We start from the raw sequence: 25,727 nt of genomic DNA on the forward strand, positions 1-25,727 counted from the left end.
GGATTCAGGGAAGCTGTTTCAAATAGCTTGTAGACGAGGAGATGGGAAGTTGTCTTCACGCCTTGCAATTTGACCAGAGATGTTTAAGATTTTGTTGATAGATAAATTTTGAAATGTTGTTGGTAGAATTCGCGTGTTTGTGTTGACGTAGTGAAGAAATCGGTGCCTTTCGGGCGGGGGGCGGCCTCCTTTATCGTCAGATGTCGCATGACTTCTACCCCAATTATACCCGTGATCCTTCAGCACCCCCAGCTCTTGAATAAAAATTATGGTGCCAGAGCTGAGCCTTCGTTACCGTAATAATAAGCGTACACGAGGATTACCGGACTTCGGGTGAATTTCCTAGCCATTGTGGTAGTACAATTCTAAGCAGATGTGGATGACTTTGAATAATATCGCCAAATCATAAACACAAAACGTAAGAGATTCACTTCCTGCTAACGAAAGGTTTGAGATCGTTGTCGTTTCTTTGAGGGTAACCTCCTACCCTACATGGCCTACAATTGAAGCGGGATATATCCCTCGCTGACAATCGACTTGAAGATGTCGAATCAGAGATATCGAATGGGGGAAATGACCCATCGACAGTAATTAACTAACGACGTTTGTGGAATAGGTAAACAGGAGACTGAGGAGATGAATAATCTCCTGCTTGACAGAAAAGAATGTAGCAATATCCAGACTTTTTCCATTGCATTAGGGGAAGTATCCCTAGAACACTGCAGAAGAATGTTTGAAGTATCCAAGCTAGATGTTTAATTAATTTTTAATTCTAAAAATATCAAAAGATGCTTTGTGTCCATTTCTGATAACATGCTAAGAGGCAACAAAAGCAGCAGCGGCGGCGGCATTGATTCCGTATGTAAGATGTGCGGGTAGAATCAGATCTCCGTTTACACAAATGTTGTCACCATCGTGACAATAGACGTCGACTTTTGAAGAAGCAACGTTGGGCAGGGCTTGTCCATCATCTACGTTTCGGTCAGTATTGTAATATGAGTTCTGACTGGTGCAACACATACCTGGGTCACCAAAAATAACGACCTTGCTGACTGCAAAAATGTTAGCGTTCAAGATCATGTAAGGTGACGATCGGGGGTCTCGAATCATATCCCACGAGATACAAGTCCAGTTTCTCGGGGTCGACTAGGTGCGAGCTCATGCAACGAGGAGTAAGAAAACAAGAATGATCTTACTCCATGCAGCAACTGTGGCTGGTAGTAGTCCGATTGCATTATGGACAACCTGTCCGCCTTGCGAGTACCCTGAAGCGACAAGTTTGGTCTTTGGGCATGCCTCGTATGCCGCCTCAATCTGTATGGCCCTACGTATTGTTAGTTCATGGAGCTTCGAAGGTGAAGATTTGGAAGTAATCTTACATTTCTGCACTACCTGCTGGATCCCCGCCTTCTAAATACCCATCAATCGAAGCCGAATAATTATTCACACCTTGGATAGTGAGTGCTGAAGTGCCCACCAAGGACCGTAATGCGTCGAAGAAAGGGGGACCAACAAGAATGCCAACATTCCCAGGTTCGGTGGTTCCACGAGCAAAGATGACGGTATAGGTCTTGCAAGTTCCTCCGAGTTCATTGTAAGTCGTTTTCTCTCCAGTCAAGAGCGCAAGGAGGTTCTCAAAAACGGTAAGGACACCAGCTACTGCGGAAATCGTGCCATCTAAGGCTGGAAGATAGTCCAAGAGAACTGTGAGGAAGGCGTTGAGGGCAGTCTCTCTTTCGACAAGATCTTTGGGGCCATGGTTAGGGACCGGAGAGGCGAGCGCAATGGCAACGAGGGAGAGCAGCGTCCAGAAAGAGAGCTTCATGATTGCTTCTTACTTTTTGATAGAGCATTGAAGAAGTGAAAGCTAGGGGGAGTTTGTTGGCTTGCTGCGGAGAGAGGAAGAAGGGGCACAAAGTTGCAAGACTTTCGTTTGAAGATTTCGATCTGCCTCCAACAGCATCTCGTAGAGGATTTACAGCCAACTTTATAGGCCTTTCCTTGGTGGCCCGCACACAAGGGGACGAGATCAATGTCCTAGTGGGATACGGAGAGCATTTGCGGGGTGTGGGGGACAGGGATTCGCAACGTAAAGCTCAAGCACCTGGCATGACCCGAATCTTCAAAGAGGAATAATGTCCGACCACCACGCATATTATTCGGAGGCAGGAGCTACATAAATGTAGACACGTCGGTGTGAGGATGCGGATTCCTGGAGATTAAGTGTCCTCATGACCCAAGGCGTAGCGGCAATCATCACCAATGGGGCAAAGATGAGGGGTTCTGAGTTTGGATGGAAATGTAACAGAAGTGTGATCATGCAAGTCAATCTTGACAAGTTTGATGGTGGTTTTTAGCAGGGCGAATGAAGAAGGAGAGACGGAAAAGAGTGTGACTGCTGAAATCCAAAAGCGCCAGTTAAGGAAGAGGAATAGACTTTTGTGAGTTCTTGGTCCCTGATCTACCGATCTCCCGCCAGGGCCAGGTGGGCCCTTCCAGCTTTTCGGTACTGTTTGAGATGTAGGCTTAATCAACGCTCAAAACCTTTTGAGAAAATTCCACATCATGAGCTCACATTAGGTCTCTACGGATTACTCCACATTCCCAGAACCCGTTGTCCCCATAAGGTTGAGTCTGGCAGCGGGGGATTTCCCACAACTTCCCTGCCGCCATGTGCTTGGAGGTCGGGGCCATGTACTTTGAGATCTTCATGGCTTGAGGGCCTCGGTTGCTCAGCCATGTACGGCATGTGACGACATCCAAACAGATGCGGCGCCTGGCGAAACTTACCAGCCACCCTTGCGCCAGTCTTGATTTAGAGATATTCCCGGCCGCTAAGCAATTGCACAAGAGATATGAGATCTGATTTGCTTAGAGCATACCCAACCGGGGATTTGAAAATATCCAGGGTTGCCAACTGAACCAGCATGTGAACTTGTGAAAGTGATGAAACCTCACCAAGCTTCAATCCCAAGTGTTGATAATGATAGATCGAGAAAGCTATTGATTAATGACAACTTTGCCGATACAAAACTACACATTCAAGTAGGTCATTTCTGTCGTGTCACATCTGAGTAGTAATGGTGAGCATTTTGCACACACAGAAAGTCGAAGACTATTTCAATGCTTTCCATTCCGATGATTGAGAACGCCCCCTGATTCGCGAGCTTGGGACACAATTTGAAAAGGAAATCCCGTCCGACCGCGGCAGCGGCAAGCCTGTATGACGCATCTGAATTTATCATACCCATTCCCCGATGAAAAGCCTGGCAGCTGAATGCAAAGCCAGGCGCAGTGGCAGTAATACAATTGGCGGTAGCTCAATGTTCGGAAAAAGAAACGCCTACCACATAAATGATCGCTTATCTATCCCTATTAGGTGCGTGTCTCAGCTCCTGTGTTCCGATCAAGCTCACTGGATAGAGGTTAGTAGTTGTCAAGCGAGAGGCAGAGCGAGACATACCAAGATCTCATCATCCATGTTAGCATCGCCACCAGCAGCGGGCTGAGCAGCTCCGTTGGTCTCGGTGGCTGCAGCACCTGCCTGCCAGTAGTCTACCATCTCCGAGTCGAGTTCCTCTGCAGTCTTCTTCGCAGGTCTAGCATTACGAGCAGCACCTTTGCCGCGACCACCCTTCCCACGACCACGAGTGGCACCTGCGGTCTTGGTAACTGCTGCAGACTTAGGTTGAGGCTTTGGCTGACTGCTGGAAGAATTAGAATTATTTAGCTAAAGACAGTGTAGTAGAACTCACGTGATACGCTCGCTGAGGCCCTTTGGGGGTGGAATTGCCTTGGCACGTGTGGCATCGATAATGAGCTCAACCTAGATAGATGTTAACGGGTTTCAATTACGGAATGGGTCTAGCTACCAACCTTGATTGGTTTGCCGTCAACAGGAATACCATTGCATTCAGCCACAGCCCTGGTTGCGCTCTCGGAACGGGCGAAGAGGATATTTGCAATACCACGGCTAGCTCCGCCAGGTCCATAGGAAAGTTCAACTCGCTTGACGGGTCCTATCATCTTGACAAAGTACTCCTATTTAATCCAAGGTTTGGTTAGTGATTTGGATATCGTTCATGTTATGGAATCGCGTGAATCTCGACGTCGAAGCTCGGTACGAAATGAAAGGTAACCACAAGGAGGGCGAACACTCCTCCATTCAAAACAGTAGAGCAATAGCGAGCGAGCAGTGAGCGTTAGTAGCCAGGTCAGCACGGACGCCTCCAGGCCAGAATCGGATAACGGGTAATTCACAGCCAAGGGAGCAACCTCCACAGGTAGAACGGCTCGCCGATGTCGAATTATTGCAGTTGCTTGTAGTCGAGATCGCCCACTCCGACAGGAACTAGCTACCGGAATGTCGGATGCACCAATGGGTAGGGAGATGCGATGCCGATTGCGGGAGTGCCGAATCGAAGCCCTCGTGTCGTTTTAAAAGGGAGAGGGTTCATGACGAAGGTTTTTTTTTTGCGGAATGGTTGCTGTGATCGGGGTCCACCATTGATGCCGGGGTGATCTCGAGGCCCGCTGTAGGATCTTGTGCTATGCTGTATGCTCCACTGCTCCACTCGCTGTAGCTTGCCACAACATCCCCACCAGTTGCAAAATTATAAAGGTGATGCCTTTAAAACAACGCCATCACCGATTGTCTGCGCCATGTTCTGATGAAGGAGCTTGCCAGGCTATCTTCTGCGAATCATGGACGTTGTGCAAGACTTGACACGCTCAACTGCAATCCACAAGTGCTTATTATACTGCAAGCGAAGGTGGAGAGGAGACGGTCTTGATGAGGCCCCCCCCATTATATAAATAAAGAGCATCGCAAAACGATTGTTCATGTCCACATCGACGGATTTGAAGAGTCGGCGAGGATGGAATATTTCGACGAGAGTCCAAAGGCCAGGATGGCCTCATCGGTAACATACCTTGATCATAGGTTCCGTGATATCCTTAGGCTAGCCTGAGGTTAGCATGTGTCGTTCTAGAAGAGCAGCATGGAGACTTACGAAGCCAGTGACTAGAATCTTGCCTTCACCACTTGAGCCCGACGGTCCCGTAGGAATATTCTTGACAGCACCTTTGGCATGCTTAGGGTTTTTCTTAACACCACCGGCAGGCGCGGTAACGGCGGGCGCAGTGCGATGAACGCGTCTGCCTCTGCCACGACCAGAAGATCGTCGTTGAGTTGATATGATCTCGTCGAGAGACTTATCGAGTCTGGCAGACATCTTGATTGTGGATGCGGAGCTTTGGTAGCGAGGCGAAGAGCTGGTTGCGGATCGAACCGTTAGGATCAGTAGCACGAGGCAGAAGAAGAGATCGAGAGCGCAGTCGGTCGCGATCCGAAATTCGATGGATAGGAAGGCTAGCTGACTCTGAGATTGATGCGCTGGATCGCGTGTTTGCCTTGGGAGGAATGAGGCTTTGTTTTGCGAAACGCGACTCGAAAAAAATGGCAATAAAGTGCGGCTGTCGAAGTTGGGTGAAGCGCGCGATGAACGTTTGATAAAGACGCCCGAGGCAGTGGATGCAGAATCGAAGAAGTTTGCTTTGGAGTGGGTTGTGGTTGACTTAGGGAGGAAGGCGAGGATGTGTTGGAACGAGGAACAAAGGAGAGGCTGGCGTCGCGCTAGTCCCGTTTTGAGTCACCAATGGACAAATCACGTGATCCAGGAATTGAGGTGACCAGCAGTTTCTCGATGCTCCAGGGAAGGACAATCCGTTGGTGAACAGGGTACAATCTCACATTGAATTTTTATATAGAAGAGAAATGTGTTCAGTTTGAAGTGTTGTGGTGGTGGGCCAAGCACAATATTGAATCACCAATATTTTACCAGCTCTGCGATCTGACCTCAAGCCATCCCCTAGTTACTCTTAACTGCCTGTACCCCAAGCACTCTAGAAGCTTTATAGTACATTCACCATGCCTGTTATAATCACATTTTCCACCAGTGGACCTAAAAATGCCACAAATGCCTGCAAAAACGAGTTTGTATCTAGTGACGTCCTGGTCTCAACTCATCCGTCCTCAAATTCTTCTTCATCCCACCCAAGTTTCCGTCACCTCCCTGCTAAGATAGCCTTCGCCTCTGATTGTGTTGAAGTAGTAGGCTTGCTTTTGGTGTCCGCGGGCTCCTCCACAGCATTAACCTCGAGGAAGTGGTATAGAATAATGAGGAGCATGGCAGCAGAGCCGAGGAAGATTGCGAGACGATAGAGCTCATCGTCGGAAATCATCTTGACTGGAGAATGCGCGATTTAGAATTGCTCGTTGGAAGATGCTCTGGAGTGCTGCTGCGAAGCCACGTAATTGTAATGTCGTTAGACCTCTGGGATGAATGTCAGCCCAATTTCAATACAAATATAGATATACTGTATATTCGAAGTTATTGCATACCTGCCAAGACTGCGCCTTCGTCAATTGCGGATTGTGAATGTTTGTTATCTCGACCTTTGTTGCAACGTATTGGTGAGGACAGCTTGAAGCTCTCCAGGATCAGAGGCGGGCATGAGCGGGAGGCTAGTGTCGCTTCTTGGCCAATGAAAACCTCCCCCACCAAGATTTAAAGATCGTGCATTCGCCATAACTTACTTCGATGATCAAGTCATCCTGTACTCTCCCACGACAACCCCACAGTCATTTCTGCACATTTGGGGATATATTCTCAGTCTGAGATCTGATAAATCCTATTTTCCCGCCAATTTTACCCGTCTGGGACCTCCCAAAATCCATCAAGATGCCTCCAAAGAAGGTCGAGAAGCAGGGCACGGGCAAGAAGCCTTCTGCCACCAAGATCGTAGAGGACAGAACGTTTGGCATGAAAAACAAGAAGGGCGCACAAACACAGAAACAAATTGCACAGATGACACAATCTGCGAAGGCTGGTGGCACCCCAGAGGAGAAGAAGAGAGCGGCAGAGAAGGCACAGAGGGAGAAGGAAAAGGCTGCTGCTGAGGCTGCGCAGAAAGAAGTGGCAGAGCTTTTCAAACCAGTTCAAGTTCAGAAAGTTCCATTTGGGGTGGATCCTAAGACAGTACTCTGCCAATTCTACAAAAAGGGCCACTGCGAAAAGGGAAGGAAGTGCAAATTCTCCCACGATTTGAATATCGAGCGGAAATCCGAAAAGAAAGATTTGTACCAGGATACTCGGGAGGAGGAGGAAGCCAAGAAGAAGGAAGAAACATCCGCGGACTGGGATGAAGAGAAGTTGAGAACGGTCGTCCTATCGAAGAAAGGTAACCAAAAGACAACTACCGACAAGGTCTGCAAGTTCTTCATAGAGGCCGTCGAGGAAGGGAAATATGGGTGGTTCTGGACCTGTCCCAATGGGGGCGATAAGTGCATGTATCAGCACAAATTACCACCGGGGTTTGTCTACCTGCACCTTGAATTTGTCGCACATGCTAACAATTACAGCTTCGTCTTGAAAACAAAGGAGCAGCGGGCCGCAGAAAAAGCTCTTATGGACAAATCGCCTCTGAAAACACTTACCCTCGAAGATTTTCTCGAATCAGAACGGCACAAGCTTACTGGAACTCTCACTCCTGTCACACCAGAGACATTCGCAAAGTGGAAAACAGAACGCATGGACAAAAAAGCAGCTGAGGATCAAGCCAGGCTTGCCAAGGAAGCCACTGGCCGTGCTCTGTTCGAGAAGGGAGACTGGGAAGCAAGCGGTGATGAAGACGAAGAAGATGGTGGCGACGAGGACGATGATGATACTTGGAACATGGAGAAGCTACGGCAAGAAACCGAGGCCTTAAAAGAAAAGAAGGAGGCCGAACGGATAGCAGGCTATGGTCAGGGTGCGACTGCCAATGGCGACAACGGTGTTCTGGGGAATGTTGAGCCGGATATCAATGGAGCAGATGAGGGAGGGGAAGCATCTTAACCAACAGCATATTGACGGTCTTCGATTACATTATAACGACTTGAATTTAGCGTCATTGGAAATGGGGATGGCGTCTTGGTCATATTTGGATGGGGCCGTGGTTTATTCACACCAATCTGCATCGGCAAACACAACCTTTGCATCGTCTGTGGTGATGACTAAAATAACCATATTACATAGCGTTTTACGACTCTCTCGGCCAAGGCTGCTGTCCACGAGGATGCAGCTATGCGAACGAATAGCAAGACTTGTCAGAAAGCTTACTTGCTTCTGTGCCTCCACTTCTGCCATCATCCAAATCCGTGATCAATTGAAGAAAGCTCAGTTGCTCACCCCTGGTACCCCAGAGTTTTACCTGCAGGCCTCGTCTACCAGTTCACCCATTGGGACTTGTCAGTACGGTAGTACCATAGGGTAAGTTACTACAAACTGTATCTTATGTATTCAGCCTCCTAGGTTCTCCCCTAAAACATTTATCAAATTCGTTACGCTCAGTTGCACGAGCACGTGCTGACAACATCACCTGGAATTCACAAACTCGGTAATGACATTTGCAAATTCTCAAAAGAGCGGAAACCGTCTCATAAAAATGTATCGGAACCTTCTTGCTCTTCTCCCTGTTGGAAAAATTCAACTATAGGTAGGTGTAACTGGCCGCGTGTGTGGTGGTGCCTTGATTGTTCATTGCCTTGGATTTGAGAACTTGCTCAAATGGTCTCTGCGAGCTTCACCTTCTCGAAGTCAAATTCAGTCTCCGTTTCTTGCGTTTCATCATCTCGTTATTGCTGGTTATGTTTCCATTATAATGCTTCCGAAGTTGATCCTTGTGATGTGGTTGTTGCAGGTACGATGCGTGATAGACAAGCCCTTAAGTTTGCAAGTTCGCAGCTATTTCTTATTGTGTTGAAATATTGCTGCAATTCTGGACCACACTACCGCTTTCAACAGCTGAGGGCTGTGTGGTAGTACTGGTATACTATTCTAACAACTGTCATAATTTCTCCTCCATAATACCCTGTCTCAAGAACTTGGAAATACCTGCTCATAATTGCTTTCATATATTTGGTTCAACAAGTTGGATTCTACCCAGAGTATAGATTGGGCGTTTCAAATCAAAGTTAAGAAGTATCGAACAAGTTCAGAGCTTTCTCATTACAATCCACGGTTGACAGCCCTGTTCCTCTTCCCTATAAACAGAAATTTCGACATACAAGCTTTAAAATATCTACAACGCATTCCGGGGTGCTTTTCGATCAATGAGCTGCGGAGAATCCTTCGAGAAGATCACCTTTGTGGTTCGTTTCGTTTTCAACATCATTTACTTAATTGTGAGGCCGCCAAGCGATCAATCAGCAAATTTTAGGCCGAAACATTGCGCCTACCGGATTCATGTCCAATGCGAGGAAGGTCGGAGAATTAATGTTCTGGAGGGGGACAACCGAGTGCGATATTTGCTCAAATAACCTCACAATCACCGTGCTTCGCCCTACAGCATTTCGCGATGGCTTTCGCAGCTAAAGTAGTGCTACTGGTGGCTGGAAACTTGCTCTCATCCCTGGCATCTCGCCCCATTTATTCTGACAGAATGAAGATTGGGTTATATAATGAAACGGCTTTTAGGTCGCATGCTTTCTCTTCTTGCGTACCTTCAAGACAGAGTAGTACGTCAATATCTGTGCACCGTCTTCACCAACATCCCTGAGTTCTGTTGATCGTCAGCTTCCTCTACATTGGCTCTCGACATTACCTCGGTTTTGCGAGTTCAAAATCAAAGACCAAGAATCACTTTGATCGACTTGGGTCCCCAATTTACAGGAACACTCCGGAGCCTTCAGCATGCCGCTCATCAACGGCTGCAAATATTCTTGGTATTTATTTTCAGATTCTTTGGGGGATTGATGTATATATGCTGTTCTCGGGATTTGACACCAGTTTAGTGAACCGTGTATTCGCGGCCACCGTGCAACATCATGTGCGCATACTGATCGGATTCTGATTGAAGTTCGTAAACCTGGACGCCCATTGGAAAGTTGCGGGCACGAGTTTGCTACCTGCACATGTGGGAAGATCACGGAACTATTATCTGTGGGAACAGGTAAGTTGAACTTGTTTCTCTTAGTTCAACAGAGCGTCTTCTGACACACCCGACGAAATTTATTCAAGTCCTGCTTCCGACCAACTAGGCCAGGCCCCGGATGCAACTTTGGTTGTAACCTCGCCCCCACTTCCATCAGCAACAGCAAAACCCAAAGATCGCACACGAAGTCATCATCGAGTTAGAAAGAAGTCGAGCAGGAGGAAGAAGGGAGAATCTCCTCCCACGTCACCATCAACTAATAGGAGTTCGCGAGAACCGTCCACCATGCTCGAAGAATCTGGGTCGAGTATGAACCGCAACCAGCTATCTTATGCGTATCAAGGTCAAACGTATTCTGGGGCGAGTTCGATGTCTGGCCTCCAACAACAGTCGGTCGCGCAACTTCCAACTCCACCATACCAGACCATGCAGTCCACGATACAAGGGCCGCAGGGTTTTGTTCCTTATCGAACAGGGCAAACGTTCGACAGTCAGGATGCATATCAAATGACTTACTCGCCGCAGCCAAAAGCTAGTAATTCTGTAGGCTGTTCAAGTCGAATCGAAGATATTACAAGGAGTCCGAACGAACAACAGGACAACATGGATCCCAACCAACCGTATATCAGATCACAGTATATAATGCCAAATCAGGATTCAGTCTGGAGAGCAACACGCTAGAGGGAAAGCGCTTCGAGGAAGACTACGCTTCGGGGATCTTGACCATAGAGGCTCATGAATCACACCACCTTGCCTCAAAGAGCGTCACCTGATGGGAAGCAGTTACGGAGATCGACGGCCGCTGACCTGTCCATTCTCAACGTCTAGTCTACCAAGAATCATTGGTTTCTCTCCGTCCCTCTCTAGGTCCTCTTAGTTCCTTCCTCTGGGGCCTTATTCCTGCCCAGAAACAATCCCGACGGAACAGATGAGGAGGATCATAGTTGAAGCATACTTCTTTTCCATCACATGTCCGCATTGGCGGCGACTATCGACCCTCGTGCGTTTTGGCGGCGGTTGATCCATATTAAAGCTTGAGACGAAGAAATTGCGGTTCGATGGTTGCTGTCTGGCTGTAATCTGAGATCTTTCAATATGAGGAGATTGGAAAGGAGTTGGTGGTATGGAAATTCGTGAATACTCAGCTCGATGTTCATTTTTGAATAACCATGGCATTCCAGCAATTCAGGAACTTGCAGCCATTGCTCAAGCACCAAGCGAAACATTAACTCTCAACTTCCCAATTTATTCAAACACTAAGTGGGACAATCGGCTAGCTTCACACCATAGTTCGATCAGCATTTGGGACATTCAACATCAAATATACTCCATTCTTGCGCACTTGTCCTTCAGTAAAAACTCACACATGCTCACTGAAAACAGAAATTTCCCACCGACATCTTGGAAGCAGTCTTCGACGTGTTGTGGCGTTTTGTGTCAGATTTGATTCTGTTATTCAAGCTCTCCTATAGAGAATATTCTTCTATGCTGATAGCTTAGATATCTGGATACAAGTCTCCATTTAATCGTCCTAAATGAGCATTACTGGTACTCATCTCAGATTTTACCGAGGTTGGACAGGGGTGAAATCTGGAGCCTTTCGCTTATTTAAGGGGTTCAAAACCCATGTGTGGCTTGCGCATACAACATTACAACGGACGTTGGGAGTAATGCCTATCTTCCGGAAGATTTCATTGAGCACCTCTCATTCTTTTTTCGGTTGCGGTTTAGTGTCGACTTGAATCACATGAACAACTGATCTGATTTAGAGGAAGTGAGTTTGAATGTTCCGATAGTTCTGCGTCTCATTCGGTGTCGTTGCCGAGTGTCTCACTCCATAAGCCACGATATTGACGACTTGCATCACAGCCAGCCTTCAAGAAGGAACGGTATAAATACGTCACCGCTTCTTCGGGCAATTGCTGCCCCTGTGGCTTCCTCAAATTCAAATTCTCCGTTTATTGTGGCCATCGTTGTGGTTTCACGCGGACAAACTGGTATTTCCACAATGATACCTCAAGAGAGCTTTTTTGTGGTGCACAACTTGTTTCCGGCTGGAAAGCTTCAAGATTACGATCTGTCGACGTGCGCCACTGTCTTACTTTCAAACCAAAGTGTGTTGTCTTGCGTTTCAGACACAGCAAATACCCTGGATTCAAACTCATATCCGAGATCAATTGAGAATTTTTACCATGTTTGTCCATTATCACAGTTGGGTTGTGCAGGAGTGAGGATATTGCTATGTTTATATACCGTGGTGGTCCCCTATATGTCTCCTTAGGTGCTCCCCATTGCAAAACCAATTTCAAAAACCAAGCTCTAGTCATGATGACAGTTTTCAGCCTCTTGGCTGTTTGCACTCTGCACAGTATCGCGCTTGCCAATTCTTGCGATGCAATTGATTGCCTCCTTGGTGAGTGATCTCAAGTCTGATCTTGATCCTCCGAACTGAGGTAGCGCTAATATGGGGCAGAGTTGAAAGGAACAGGAGCACCTTCGGTCGGTGGAACAAGGTAGAGAACTCACGCCTGGAGGAGTGAAATCACATTGAGGGTAAAGTGGTTGTGGATCGTTGGATTTTCTGCACAGCGATGTGTTTTTAATGCACTTATATTGAACTTCTAATATGTCTAAAAGCGCTCTGCCAACGGTGACTGACTTGTGAAGAACAAGACCTCCCAAATCCTCAACTTCTAGAAACAATAGATGCCCATAAATCAACTTCATATTAGACGAAGGATGCTTTGCGACTGAGGAGATGCTCGTCAATGCCCACGTCCGCCGTCGAGATCATCGATTGTTTATGGTGTACATTTTGGGCAGACCAACATCCCCGAAAACCAACTGAAGAACCCATTTGAGATATCCGCGCATCCTTCGAGTGGAAAGGGTTGCAAAGGTGGCGCAGCACCATAAGTGCAACCAAAAGGTTGCTCATACAAAATATAACAATCAGCAGCTGTAGCCTTGCAGCTCCCAGTGTAGAAAGATTCGAAACTTATAATGACGGAGAAAGGGAGGTTGACGCACTTGCCCCGTTCGAAGAGAATTGTGGATGGGAAATCGTTCCCGATCTCCTGTGAGCACGTGACATCTACCCATTGGTGGGCCATGAATATTGGGAGATCGTATTCCGCTATGTTGGTCTTCGTTGCTGTTGCCATTGTCGTTATCTTGGGCGGAAGAGTGGTGGTGGCTGCTTTGGCCCCGATGCGGAAACAGGCACTTGAGTAACGCGAGATTCCTGGGCAGACAGATTCACAGTCTGGCGTGTCAGAGAAAAATGCCGTCTGCTGTCGAGCTTCAAGGAGATTGGTGCTGCGTTTGAAAGGGTCGGGTATGTAGGAGACATTTGGAGTAAGATCCGTCGTGGTAGTTACTAGTCGTGGTTACGGTCTTTGCTTTTGTCTTAGCGACGGTACTGAGTTTCATAAATCAGCAATCATTTGGTTATAATGGATCTACTCACCTCACAACTGATGGTGTGACAGTAGCCTTGAGATAGGAAGAGCAATAGGCTGGCCCGTGTCTTGTCGGGAAGCCTGAAACTAAGGTTATGGCAGCCGTGCAGGAAAATAGCCAAATTCATCACTTGACCATCTCACCCGCTTGGAAAGATACCCTTCGCTGTCCTGGAGGAATCACACCAGGCAATATTGTCCCACGAGATATGGGACATTAAGAATTGCGAGGTCTTCAGAAGGTAACAGCAAGAGGGCTTCCAGCCCGCTTCAACCATTCCATATCGCGTTTTATCTCGGCCACACTCTGATCCCTCGTAGTGGATGCAACTATACAAGGTCCTCTCTGCCCATCTTCACCCTGATCCATGCTTGCATAGTTGTCTGTACTGTTGCCATCTTTGCTTAGCGCCTCGTTGACGTCACTACAAAGGTCTCTAGCACCTTTGTAGCTCTCACGGTGGGGAAAGGCATTCATAATAGCTCTGCCTTCCTCCAAATATCCAGCGGCCGTATTAGCTGCGGCGTACTGTTTTTGTGCCGAATCTGCTGATTGCTCAGTTTCGCCAGATCGAGGAGGAATGGTAAATACAAAGTGCCAGGCAGATGAGGTGAAGGTGCTCCGAAGAATGCCGAAGCATTCTGTTGATAGGAACTGATTTGATGAGGAATTGGGCAATCGAGTTGAAGTGGAACATGGAGAGAGTAAGCGCTTGAGGACGATCACGGCATCTGTACCACATGGTCGGCTAAAATTAAGAAAAGAAAACATGCCAATTCACATTTGCAATCGCAGAAAAGAAACAAAAGATATGGAGAGACATTCTGTGCTTTTCTTTGCTGCAAAGGTATTTCACACACCAACCAGGAAATCTTAGTCATCGAATGATGTGTCCAAAGCAACAGCTTTCCCTAATCCCCTGATATCCACTGAGACGCTGGAAATACTGAACCAAAGGAGTCACCGTCTTGTTGCGCCTCTAGGACAGGAAAATCTAAGCGACCTCCTCAATCTTGGAAGATGCGGGTTTCTCGCTGCTGCTCGCCTCGTCCTCCTCGAGCTCGGGCATGTCTTCATCTTCGTCGTCTTCTTCCCCTTCCTCCTCACCCTCCTCACCGCCCATGCCTCCACCAAGCTTGGAGAAGTCGATGCCACCGAAGTCGCCTCCTGCTCCTCCCATCATTGAGCTCATGTCACCCATACCTGGCATGCCACCCATTCCGCCCATGTTTCCTAATCCAGCCTGTCAGCTTCCTGGGTTCTAAAAATAGTAGAGCAACTTGCCTAGATCGTCCTCAGGGGCCTCGTCTTGCTCATCCTCGTCAACCCACTTGTCAAAGTCGGTCTTCAAGAAGTGAACCTTCTTGGCATCCTTCAAGAGCCGGGGCCAGAATTCCTCCTTCAGCTCCTTCTTTCTCAGGACGATCTCAATGTTCTTAGCGGTGTGGTTGATCTTGCTCTCCTCCTTGTCAATCTCAGCATAGAACTCGAGCTCGAGGTGGTAGTCTCTCTTGAGCGAGTCTGAGTGACCGGAGAAGGCGAGGGATTGTGGCTTCAGGTCAAGCTTGAGATGTGAAGGCTGGACATCCGGTACGGAGATGGTGAGGTAGATGAAATTCTTTGCCGCATCGGTCTTGTTGGATCGTTGAGCCCAAAGGACTGTTGAACAATTAGCTATGTTTACTGAGCAGAATTGAGGAGCAAAGCGTCAAAATTGGTGGTTGCTTTGCTTCTTCTGCGGCAGGCTGAAGCCTAGGAGGTGAAGTAGCTCCATGGTGCGGATCGCAGTTGAGCTTACCTTCTGGCGTTGCGGGGGCAGACATGATTGCGACGATTGACGAGAGGAATCAAGAGTCAGTGGGAAAGGTCTCAAGGACGGAGTGTTGATGTTCGGTTTGGAGAGTGGTTGGTAGAAGATGAGGGAGAGAAAAATGTGGAGTGCAGGATTGTCTTGTAGGTAGGCACGGTAGGGCGGAAGTTCGAGGAGTGCTAACGAAAGGTTTGGTGTGCGCAGATCACAGCCAGCTGCAGCACCAGCAGGGAGACGAGGCTGGATGGAAACGAGAAGAAGATGAGCGACGCAGGGCTGGCAAGCAACCTTGCACGCCGCTGGCGGTCCTGTGCGCCGAACAACTAACTACGCATTTACAGTCACGAGAGGCTGAAGCAATCGCGAGTGGCACCCTTTGTACTTTTTGCTTTCGAAGTAGAATTTTGGACTTGGACCCCTAGAGGCGCGGTGATTACAAAGTCAAATAATTGTCTTCGAGCCCCACGTTCTGCGGCTCTTTCTCTTGTACGAGTCGCCCAACGTCACTGGGCAGGGCAAATACGATAGTCGATCCTGGATCAGGCTTCCCGCGTGAAACCCCCTCAACCACAACTCCTGCCTAAGACCAAACAACACCATTCTGCAGATTCTGTTTGGCACCGGATTCTTGCAACTTTACGCTTCTTCAACATGGAGGCCATCAGAGGGGTCTTCTTCCGACCGGACCCTCAAGCACAGGTCTGCAGCCGCGTCAGCCCAAGGCAATCACAACTGACTCCTGTCTAGGTCAGGAAATGCAATCAGCTCATACGCCAGAATACCCGCAAGCTTGACCGGGACATTGCGAACATGAAAATCGCGGAGAACAAAGCCAAAACCTTCATAGTCCAAGCAAACCGACGAGCGCAACGAAACCCCTCCCAGGCTAAGCAGGCTGAGAAGGATATCCGGGTCTTTGCCAGAGAGCTTGTACGGTCACGAAAACAGACTCAGAGACTTGTCACATCCAAGGCGCAGCTGAACAGCGTTGCTATGCAGGTTACGGAGGCATTTGCAGTGCGCAAGATTGAGGGAAGCATTCGGTCGAGCGTGGGAATCATGAAAGACGTCAATAGCCTCGTACGGCTGCCAGAATTGACGGGCACCATGCGAGAATTGAGTCAAGAATTAGTCAAAGCAGGCATAATTGAGGAAATGGTTGGGGACAGCCTTCCAGATGAATTAGAGGAAGAGGACGACGAGGTAGAGACTGAGGTCGACAAGGTGCTTGGGGAGATTCTACAAGATAAGATGTCCAAGGTTGGGGCTACTCCTACGACTCCTAAACCGGTACAACAAGAACCCGTCGCAGAAGACGAAGACGAAGAGGATGCGGAGGCTATGTTAGATCAGATGCGTGGCCGCTTGGAGGCTCTGAAGAGCTAGAGCAGAGCCAGAGGTTAATAACGGCTTTCTGTTTTTGTATGCCTGGAGTTTGGTTGGGCTGGACGTCATTAAGGCACAATTTCGAGCTTTGAGAGAATTGATTTGGCTCCATGGAGCATATCAGAAACAAACCACGGTTGGAAACCTGATGGCCTTACTCTTACCACGGGAATCAGATCGCTCCCCTTGATTTAAGGTGCATCTCTTCCTTTTCCATTCATTGTATCGACCCAAGGGTAGTAGACCTATTCTAGTACCCAATCCAGTCCCAGACACAATTACTTAGTGGGAGACATTGCCTGGGTTCCCGCTCATAGCCCGTATTTCGATCTGGACTGAACCACATTTTCAATGGCCCTACAAGCGCCTGGGTCATATCTTCTGCTCTTTGCTCTTCAAATTTTTCATTCTCTCAAATCTTTACACAAATTCTCAAGCAGCTTCAATCTTCTCCAGTTCCCCCCTTTCCGATCAAGGAAACCATAGTTTGCAAGATGAAGTCTTCCTCCACCACCACTGCTATCATTGGCGGTATTTTGGCTGTCACAGGCAGCGCAATACCTATCTCTCAAAACCCAGCCAGTGCCGCTGTCAGCACGCCCTCCTTCAGCCCTGAGGACAGCAATGTCGCTGGGACGTTCACAGCTATTGCTGGACGCTCGCCAGCCACCACCCCAGTCTCTTCGAGTGCATTCGCCTTCTTGGGCGGGTCTGCAGTTCCCATCTTGGACTTAGGTCCTGGCCATGAAGTTCTTGATTCTGGCATTCCAGAAATCTTAACCACACTCTCCACCTCCACCGTTGGAACTCCAATAAAGACAAGTGTTACTAGCTCTGCCACGGCAAGTCTTTTCCCAGGCTTCCATCCTCACTTCGGTCATGGACCCGCCGTACCCGGAAGAGGACTCAATTCCTCTCGTAAGGCTGGCCGAAAGCCAAAAAACCGCCATCCACACTCCCGCCACGGGACCGTCGTGCACGGAGAAGGCTTCAACCACAACAGCCTGACTTCCAACTCGACTGCGCCAAAGCTCACGTCCGCAACGGCTTACCTGACCTTCGATGACTTAGTCAACCCTAAATTCTTGCCCCACACCGGCTACAACTATTCCTCCATGCGTTCCATGTGCGAGAAATATATGTCCATGGAAAAGTGGCGCCGTTGGCGCTTCTCCGACGAGAAGCACTCTTCCGACAAGGTTCATCACAACTCCATCCATGGCCGCGACCTACCCAATGCCGTAGTAAGCCCTTATCGCGAGCTCTATCCTGACTCCAGGCCCGCCAAAGACTCTGCCAATTCCGCACCAGCACCCGCAGCCCCGAAAGTCATCGACATCGCTTGTGCCAGACGCGAGCTTGATGAGAAGATCCAAGAGCAAAATAACATGATCGATTACTACAAGCACTTAATCGCCGAGATGGAGGATGATATCAAGGACGTTAAGAAGCATAAGAGTAAGAACCATGGCAGCAGTGAGAAGGCATCTTACATCCACAACGCTGAAATCCGCATGGCTCATAAGATGGAGGAACTGAAGAAAGTTAAGGTTGAGAAGGAAAAGTTGGTGAAGGAGAGAAAGCTGCTTGGTGACATACCGCCTTAGGTGATGGGATTCAAGCAAGAATAGTTCTGCAGTGATCACTGGCACTGCGTAATCAGGCTGGTTTTGCTGGATACTGGCCATGAAAATTTCCCTCTTTCTTTGGTTTGAGTTTGGAAATTTTTAGTGAACAGTGTTTATCATTTTGGACCTTATTTGCACCCATCTGAGTGTTAATGCTACCTTTCCGTCGAAGGACGAAGCATAGCGTAGCCAAAAAGGACAGTTGGATTTGGACGCTTACATATACCTGTCCACATGTTTGTCCTGCTATTTAGTTCAGCATAGCGCAGCTAGGAAGAGATTTGGCAGCGCAATGAAAAAGCTGTTTGATTTTACCCCCCTGATCCAGACAATGTCAAAGTCGTTCCGATTCAGTTCCACAATCTTAGAATGCAACCATCTCCAAAATTCATGCGAAATTGGGCATCCAGCAACGCAGCCGAGCATGGATATACTAAACTCACACATACGGTGCTTTATTCGCATAAATCGTCGCCCAAATCTATCTTGGTAGTCTTGACATACCTGAAGATCACGTGCGAATATCACATCGAGGAAGCCAAGCAATCAGGGTGTACCCTCTGTATTGGCCAGAGAAGAAGAAAGAATCATCTCTCCATCTTCTCATCCATAAAACGGCCTTAACGAAAGACAATAAAACGTCTCTTGGGCCAGTCCACCCAGATAGTGCCAAAGCACATTCTCAACTCTCCCAAACTGCTGTAATTACCCTTCAATGTTGGATCCCATATGCCACTTTTCTTATCACGTTCTGAATGCTCTATGTGTATCTGATGAATAAAGAATCCAAGCCTTGCTCCCAATCTAAACGACAGCGGTCTCATTCACGCCATTAACTCCATTAACCTGTTGACTTGCTTCCATAGACGCTGCTGTAGCCTTGGCATTTTTTGTCAAACCATTTCGAATCTTGAGGACGCTGTCTACAATAACCGCATCGATGCCTTCTTGTACTTGTTGCTGCATAAAATTACTTGGTGCTCTTGCTCTTGAAGAGGGCTAAAACGTACCTGTACTTTTTCGGGATTGTTGTTCAGTGACCCGTAGCTGACACACACCAAGCCATTTTCCTTTACCACCCTTACCAACCTCGGGCTATTGCAGAAGGGCTCAGCCGAGCTAACTATGCCCAGGAGATTCCAGCGACTTGCAAAGCGAATAGCCTCTTGTAAACTACTGGCTCGAATGTCGCCAACTGGACATATGCCTCCATCTGTCAAGAACAGAACCGGAATGCTGGGCTGCTTGAAACTTAACAGCAGGCATATGTCCGGATTAAAACTGCTGAAAATGATCTTTCGCTCCTTGCCCAACTCATATACCTTTGTGAGAACCGTATCCACAAAGTTGTTGAGTTCGACGGCGGTGCTGTCCATTTCTTGCTCTTCTGTCTCGTGCAACATAGGATATTTCATCTCGATGTTGAAGCCAACATTCTCTGGGATCTTGAGAAACATTTCCTCTAAGGTCGTAAAGGGGGCTTGGATGAAATTTCCTCGCGAGTTTGCCTTAAATCCCTTTGCCTTGAAGTCGCGAGTATGTTTCATCCTCTCTGCCATGTCGTAGTCGGGAAGTTCGTGGCCAAGAGAGAGTGACCGCTGACGATCCATCCCTCGAACAACATTGAGCTTTGGATCTCTTGGTGGGGAAGGAGGTCGTGAGGCACGTGGAGTAGAATCGTTGACGTGAAGAAATTGCTCTAAGGTCAGAGTATGCACAGGTGCATCAATCCCGGTCTCGCTGACCAGGAAATCGTGATATATGACCGGAACATGATCTTTAGTGAGTTGGACATCAAACTCGACATAGTTGGCACCGAGGTTGGCCGCAGCAATGAATGATTGCAATGTATTTTCGCCAAGTTGGAGGGATTTGTTGGAGGTCGCATTCTTCCCCAATCCTCTATGCCCGATTAACATTGTTGAGGTCATCTTTCTCCAGTACGTGTGTTCAGTTGAAATTCCCATGTTCGGGTGAGAAAATGGAGTGATAACAAGAAAGTTGAAATTGACAACACCAATGACCTCGAGATCCGTGCTCATTATCGGAACACTAACATCGCCTTGTAGGTTCATCCTTTTCAAGCCAATCGCCTGCTTTATCGTGGAAAGAATCGCCACGCCGCGCCCGACTTTATGCTCGTCACTACCAGAATATGTGGGAACGATGTCGAAGTAAAGCTTCACTTTCGAAACATCCGCGGTAGTGAAGACCATCGGCTCGGTGGATATGTTATCCTGTACTGGGAGATCGATTATGGTTGGCTCTCCTTGAGCACCTTTGGCACTCACAATAACAGACAGCGCTGTATCAAGTTGGGTAGAGTGTGCTTCTGCGATTGGAATTCTATCCAGTTTAACAGCTGGAACGGCCTTCCTCATGTCCATTGACCCGAGACTGACAAGGACCATGCTTTCGTTGGTAAGATATCGGTGCCCAAAGGTTTTGACCGGTTCGGTGGTTCGAGTTGGCATCTGCGAGCGAGATGCTTCCATTGAGGACATGACTGGTGGAGATGATGCAGCCGTGCTTCCGGAGTCTTCAGATCCAGAGGCAGAGCTAGAACTCTCCACGGCTGCCACTTCTAAAACCTTGGCAATATCCATGTGCCCTCTCAAAGCAGCATGCTCTCTAGCTGTCCAACCCGAAGCGTCAGGCTTGTTGATATCCGCTCCAGCAGCAACAAGTAAGTCAACAATGGAGAGGTGCCCATCTACACAGGCAACGTGCAATGGTGTCCAAGAAAATGTCTTTTCCGTGAGTTCCAAGTCAGCTCTCTGATCTTTGGTACCTTCCAGGAGAGTCTTCGCGCAATCTTCGTTTCCGAAGCGAGCAGCAATATGTAGCGCAGAATCTCCTATCTCGTCCTGCCAATTGATATCGACTCCAGCATCCACAAGCAACTTGACAATCTGAGTGAAATTCGACTTTGTCGCAAGTGCGAGGACTGCGCTAGACTTTGAGATATCTCTTCTCATAGCCGCTTTATTGTCACTGCGCCCTTTCCAGTTTTCCCCAGTCAGGAGAGCCTGTGTTGTCAACGGATGACCTCCAATCACACTCAGATGCAAAGGTGCAAGACCTTCGTTATCTTGCCACTCCGGTGCATCGATGCCGTTCTCCACATTAAATTGGCCCCAATCTTGCATGTACTTCATGACCAGCTCACAAATTACCACGAACCCAAATTGAGCAGCGTAATGGAGAGGCAAACGTCCATACGAGTCTTCACTATTCAAAGCAGGACGTTGTTGCGGCTCCAACTGTTCCAGGACATAAGCCAAAAGCTGCACAGATTCATCGGCTAGACTCAGGAGACTGGACTCCTTCAGGCTGCTCCGGCCCGGCCCAAGAGGGGGGGATTCTGCCGGGGTGAGATAACGCAGTTCATCAGAACTCATAGACGCGACGATATCAATGGTTGAAACTCCCATCTTCGCCGATTTTGAACGTCCAATAGATATGACGAGGCGGTGGAGGCAATTACGATGGTTGATATCGTCTGCTTCGTCCAGAGATTTGATATCCTTGAGAAGGTAACCAATCGACTTATTGGATCTGCATGAAATTGACCGCTGCAACAGATTGATAAAGAGTTGCTGCATTCCTGGGTCACTTGATTCGAATTCGACCTCTGCCAAAGTCTCTTTCAATATCGGAACATCGTCATTCCTGATAGCTTGGTCCACGGTATCTAGAAGACCATTTGGCAAATTCAGAATGGATCTCGAGGACACTCTTTTGACGGAGTGGGCCGAATGAACGGACGGAGCATCGTCTTTATTCCTTGTGTTCCCCAAGTTTGAAAGCCAATCGTTGAGGTCCTTCAGCGCTGCAACGAGGGATGTACTTGTTGCGAAAGGCGTGAGGAATACCTTCGAAGCAAGGTATCGCTGCTGTGTGCAAACGTTCGGAACTTTCTTGTCCAGTTTCTTTGTAATCTTAACAAAGCCTTTCCTGTTCACTTCGCCAAACCATTGTAGCTTCCTCAGCTGGCTTCGTAGCTCCAGCAGAGCTCCCATGAGCTCGTCAATTTCATTGCGATCCAAAGCCTCCAGAGCTTGTTTTGATGTGCCATATCGATCTTCAAGTAGCTTCAATCGTCGCGAGGCATCCCCAAACTTCTTATTGTAAAATTCGTCCACATCTTCGAGATTGCGATCCAGGGAGAAGAAAAACTCTGCGAAGAACAATCAGTTTAAGTTGGTACCGTCTGTTGCAAGCAGAACTATCTTACCCGCGAGGTCGGGGTCTCTGCCAGTTTTTGCAGTAGCAGCAGCGGCCTTAATCAGCTTCTTCAACCCTTTATAATTGATATACGACGATGACCATTCCGGGATTTGGTACTGCGGGAGTCTGAAGCAATGTCATTAGCAAAAACTCGGATGGATCTGAAGGAAAGTGTCGGCCAAGGAAAAGACATACGTCCTGCCGAACTTCATCTTGGCCACGTATAATTGGACTCTCCTTGCCTCGTTTTTGCTCTCCTCCGAGGTCGAATAGAGCCGCAGAGACTGACTTCACCGCCCAAGCTCTCAGACGGAAAATCTCCCACTGTATCTCTGAGATCTTGATTCGCAGCTGGTTACTGCGCAAAAATTGAAATGGAACTTCGTTGGTCGAATAGGAGCTTGCTTGGAGAAGCCATTTATGGCAGGGTCGGTATCGTTTCAGTGCTGGGATGCGAAGATGTTTTGCGACTGCGGTGAGAGATTTATCAATTGCTGTATGTCGTACAGTGAATTGCAGGATTTAACGGGTAAGTAGAGCTTCTGCTGTCGAGAGAGATGGAGCGTGGAGGCAGAGACAGCTGCTATTGGCAGAAAAGCTGTCTCGAAAGTTCAGGGCCGTAAAAGGCGCTTAGCGTCATGCTGAGAGAATGGTCCCAGCAAAGCCCAAAATGTGGAGTTGAGAGTTTCAAGAAATCCTTGCTCGAGGCAAGAAAGCTCTTTATAGATGGATGTGGTCCCGGCTTTACGAAAGCCATAATTAAGTGCTGTCCTTTGTTCTCAAGTGAAAAGAGCCATCCATCATCACGTGAGCCGATGACAGGGGTCGGCTCTTGAAGCTCACCGCCCTGAGAGGCGGCCGCTCGGCTTTACAGATCAGCAGGTACAGAAGACCACGATAGCTTCAAAATTTCTCAGCTCCTTCGAGTCAATGTCTCTTCTTGGCCTGTCATCTGATGCGAAGGAAAAGCCGACATGAGGGGAGCTTCATCCAAAACGCAGTCAATTCGAGAGCTCAATGGTCTCCATATACATGATTCCATGTGGGATTGGCGCCGGGACCGGGCCGACTGTGATATCAACTTCAGGTTACACGACCTGGAGCTTCATCAGAAGGCGAAGGGTACTGCAGACAGATGGACCATGTGTCGAGGACGACCAAAGTAGCGTCCGTCTTCGGTGCTCGGGGCCACAAACCCGTTCTGGACCCAATCCTCGCGGGTTAGCTTCCTCCGCAGCAAAACACAGCTATTAGCTTTCCAAGGAGGTAAAACTGACTTTACCTTGTCGAAGACAATCCAGTGACCCGCAAGAAGCCGAGAACTCCATGGTAATTGTGATTTCGAGATATCAAGACAGCAGATGCTTCGACCAATTGCAACGCTCAGGGGTATCTTGAAATATCAATATCAACATCGACGCCATTTTTCCAATCCCCTACCAACCCCTTCCTCTGCCCCATACTCTACCACGACTTCCTCTTCCTCCGCCCCGACCACCGCCTCTGCCTCTTCGGCCGAAACCACCGCCTCGCCTCGCTTCAGCAGGAGCAGGACCACTTCTCATTCTCTCATCACGTTCCTCTTGTGTGGCGAAGAATTTATTCTCGATGCCAACCAGCTCACAGAATTGCCCCATTTGCGGATTGCTGTATTCCAATGGCCCGTCGTTGACGATTTCGGGACACCCAACGATGAAGGCAGGTGCTGTAAGCACGAAATTCTCTGGAATCTCCAATTTTCCCTTCTTCACAACGTTTTCGTCAATCCATAATTGCTCCTTTTCAATTAAAGGCCGATAATGATCTTCTCCTAGACTTTGAGGTAGTTTGGCACTCTTGTCCCCAAGGACCAAGTCAGAAGCGAAGACTCGAGTAATGGCTAGCCACTCCGGATCATATTCGAATTTTGGCTTTGGCCGGGAAGAGGGTGCCTCGGAAAAAGTAGATTGAGTCTCGGGCTGCGCATATGGCGTGACCTCAAGAAGTTGCAAAAACTTGCGGCTAGGTAAGCACTTATCGAGGGCAAGGAATCGAACAGTCTTGTTCGTCACATCGGGCGGCGTAGGTTGGCCAGGCTGTTGCCGTTGAGACGGAGGGGCAGGTCTTGAAAAGGTTGAAGGTAACTGAGCTCGAAGATCTTCGGGGACGGCTGATAGAGCAGGCCCACCACCAACTGGCTCGTCTTCATCTAAGCTTATTTCATCTTGGTTTTTCAAGACTGATGTACCGTTTGTTGCTACAGTCTGTTTGGGGACCGCTTCATCGTCATCTATATCAAGGTCAATTTCATCCGTATTATGAATATCTGCAGGCTCGATGGATTCTTTGGCAGTCGACCCATTTGTATCAGCAATATTGGTAGTCGAAATGTCTTTGGCTACTGTTGTATCCTCGTACGTCTTGGTTGCGGCAAACTTGCAGTGCATATGAGCAGCAAACCAGTATGGAGGTCTTAGACGATCCATAACATATGCTGCAGCTTGACTCCCCAGAGTGCCATCCTTTGATTCCTGTTCAAAGTCCGGTTTCATGTTGAATAGGGCTCTTGAATTTCCGTGATTTTCAATTGCCCTCGGCCAATCGTGGCTGATGCCAATATCCACTTGCGTCCTCAGCTGGAGCAACTTTCTCGTGTCAAGTTCTCGTACATGGTATATCGACTTGACATCATCCTCGTTGTACGGTAGTCGTTCATGATGCGGTTTGTTGAAGTTGTACCCTTTCCAGATTCCAGACATGCCAGCAATCCTAACACCACCAAGTCGGACAACATTTGCAGCTCCCATGTAGTAAATGTTTGGGGCAACCCATCCTCCGTAGTAGAGTTCCCACAAATGACTGCTTGCTTCATGGTTGCCTCCGACAAAGATTGTAAGGTAAGGAGCTTTGGCCGAACCGCCATAGTATGAATGGAAGTCACCAATCTCGCGATACTTCACGGGGCAGGACATCACAGTGAGGTCCTGAGCATTGCGAACCGCCTGGGCTTGTTAGACACAAATTCAAGAGTACAACGGAACCATGCCTGAAAGTCCCCCCCAATAATGAGCAAATCAACACCATCCCAACCTCGAACTTCGCATGATTTTTTCACGGATGCGTAAATTGCATGCAGCGTGCCATGACCCTGTTTGGAATCAGACGTGCCCATTTGATCTGGGGAAGTCACTTGAACATACACAGCCTTCAACGGCAATTCGCAAGCCGTGCGAGGCGTGGAGGACAGGCTCCATTCT

The 25,727-nt window shown here is 48.2% G+C and overlaps 11 protein-coding genes across 11 annotated transcripts; 5 read left to right on the plus strand and 6 right to left on the minus strand.

Annotated features, from left to right (window-relative positions):
• Positions 1 to 791: 791 nt before the first annotated feature.
• Positions 792 to 2,109, minus strand: K444DRAFT_667228 (carbohydrate esterase family 5 protein). Its single transcript, XM_024887274.1, has 4 exons — positions 1,380 to 2,109; positions 1,197 to 1,324; positions 1,023 to 1,052; positions 792 to 971 (listed from the first exon to the last, which is right to left on the minus strand). Exons 1-4 carry the CDS (start codon positions 1,823 to 1,825, stop codon positions 817 to 819), a joined length of 759 nt encoding a protein of 252 aa, XP_024731442.1. The 5' UTR covers positions 1,826 to 2,109; the 3' UTR covers positions 792 to 816.
• A 912-nt stretch (positions 2,110 to 3,021) lies between these two features.
• On the minus strand, positions 3,022 to 5,468 carry K444DRAFT_597467 (uncharacterized protein). The gene is made up of 7 exons (XM_024878485.1): positions 5,013 to 5,468; positions 4,928 to 4,961; positions 4,276 to 4,319; positions 3,877 to 4,041; positions 3,756 to 3,826; positions 3,464 to 3,704; positions 3,022 to 3,415 (listed from the first exon to the last, which is right to left on the minus strand). The coding sequence occupies exons 1-7, from the start codon at positions 5,232 to 5,234 to the stop codon at positions 3,413 to 3,415; spliced, it is 780 nt and encodes a 259-aa protein (XP_024731443.1). The 5' UTR covers positions 5,235 to 5,468; the 3' UTR covers positions 3,022 to 3,412.
• Positions 5,469 to 5,780: 312 nt separating this feature from the next.
• On the minus strand, positions 5,781 to 6,469 carry K444DRAFT_597468 (uncharacterized protein). Its single transcript, XM_024878486.1, has 2 exons — positions 6,404 to 6,469; positions 5,781 to 6,335 (listed from the first exon to the last, which is right to left on the minus strand). The coding sequence occupies exon 2, from the start codon at positions 6,241 to 6,243 to the stop codon at positions 6,067 to 6,069; it is 177 nt and encodes a 58-aa protein (XP_024731444.1). The 5' UTR covers positions 6,244 to 6,335; positions 6,404 to 6,469; the 3' UTR covers positions 5,781 to 6,066.
• A 152-nt stretch (positions 6,470 to 6,621) lies between these two features.
• Positions 6,622 to 8,389, plus strand: K444DRAFT_617891 (uncharacterized protein). The gene is made up of 2 exons (XM_024881214.1): positions 6,622 to 7,375; positions 7,424 to 8,389. The coding sequence occupies exons 1-2, from the start codon at positions 6,744 to 6,746 to the stop codon at positions 7,896 to 7,898; spliced, it is 1,107 nt and encodes a 368-aa protein (XP_024731445.1). The 5' UTR covers positions 6,622 to 6,743; the 3' UTR covers positions 7,899 to 8,389.
• Positions 8,390 to 9,955: 1,566 nt separating this feature from the next.
• K444DRAFT_634265 (uncharacterized protein) lies at positions 9,956 to 10,656 on the plus strand (the record flags this gene model as incomplete). Its single annotated transcript, XM_024883726.1, has 2 exons — positions 9,956 to 9,993; positions 10,026 to 10,656. 2 exons carry the CDS (start codon positions 9,956 to 9,958, stop codon positions 10,654 to 10,656), a joined length of 669 nt encoding a protein of 222 aa, XP_024731446.1.
• Positions 10,657 to 14,146: 3,490 nt separating this feature from the next.
• Positions 14,147 to 15,612, minus strand: K444DRAFT_617894 (HSP20-like chaperone). The gene is made up of 3 exons (XM_024881215.1): positions 15,236 to 15,612; positions 14,722 to 15,096; positions 14,147 to 14,670 (listed from the first exon to the last, which is right to left on the minus strand). The coding sequence occupies exons 1-3, from the start codon at positions 15,258 to 15,260 to the stop codon at positions 14,432 to 14,434; spliced, it is 639 nt and encodes a 212-aa protein (XP_024731447.1). The 5' UTR covers positions 15,261 to 15,612; the 3' UTR covers positions 14,147 to 14,431.
• On the plus strand, positions 15,604 to 16,816 carry K444DRAFT_617895 (uncharacterized protein). The gene is made up of 2 exons (XM_024881216.1): positions 15,604 to 15,946; positions 15,995 to 16,816. The coding sequence occupies exons 1-2, from the start codon at positions 15,899 to 15,901 to the stop codon at positions 16,631 to 16,633; spliced, it is 687 nt and encodes a 228-aa protein (XP_024731448.1). The 5' UTR covers positions 15,604 to 15,898; the 3' UTR covers positions 16,634 to 16,816.
• A 211-nt stretch (positions 16,817 to 17,027) lies between these two features.
• K444DRAFT_106597 (uncharacterized protein) lies at positions 17,028 to 18,552 on the plus strand. Its single transcript, XM_024870292.1, has one exon. It carries the CDS (start codon positions 17,128 to 17,130, stop codon positions 18,238 to 18,240), a length of 1,113 nt encoding a protein of 370 aa, XP_024731449.1. The 5' UTR covers positions 17,028 to 17,127; the 3' UTR covers positions 18,241 to 18,552.
• A 513-nt stretch (positions 18,553 to 19,065) lies between these two features.
• On the minus strand, positions 19,066 to 22,703 carry K444DRAFT_646071 (GDPD-domain-containing protein; the record flags this gene model as incomplete). The annotated part of the gene is made up of 4 exons (XM_024885163.1): positions 19,066 to 19,221; positions 19,272 to 22,441; positions 22,499 to 22,617; positions 22,687 to 22,703. The coding sequence occupies 4 exons, from the start codon at positions 22,701 to 22,703 to the stop codon at positions 19,066 to 19,068; spliced, it is 3,462 nt and encodes a 1,153-aa protein (XP_024731450.1).
• A 714-nt stretch (positions 22,704 to 23,417) lies between these two features.
• K444DRAFT_106652 (uncharacterized protein) lies at positions 23,418 to 23,836 on the plus strand. The gene has a single exon (XM_024870293.1). The coding sequence runs from the start codon at positions 23,509 to 23,511 to the stop codon at positions 23,743 to 23,745; it is 237 nt and encodes a 78-aa protein (XP_024731451.1). The 5' UTR covers positions 23,418 to 23,508; the 3' UTR covers positions 23,746 to 23,836.
• Positions 23,837 to 23,927: 91 nt separating this feature from the next.
• Positions 23,928 to 25,724, minus strand: K444DRAFT_539484 (DBR1-domain-containing protein; the record flags this gene model as incomplete). The annotated part of the gene is made up of 3 exons (XM_024875633.1): positions 23,928 to 25,477; positions 25,507 to 25,618; positions 25,671 to 25,724. 3 exons carry the CDS (start codon positions 25,722 to 25,724, stop codon positions 23,928 to 23,930), a joined length of 1,716 nt encoding a protein of 571 aa, XP_024731452.1.
• Between the last annotated feature and the right edge of the window lie 3 nt (positions 25,725 to 25,727).

The sequence above is a fragment of the Hyaloscypha bicolor genome (genome assembly GCF_002865645.1).
Source record: "Hyaloscypha bicolor E unplaced genomic scaffold K444scaffold_129, whole genome shotgun sequence".
In the NCBI taxonomy this organism is placed as follows: domain Eukaryota; kingdom Fungi; phylum Ascomycota; class Leotiomycetes; order Helotiales; family Hyaloscyphaceae; genus Hyaloscypha; species Hyaloscypha bicolor.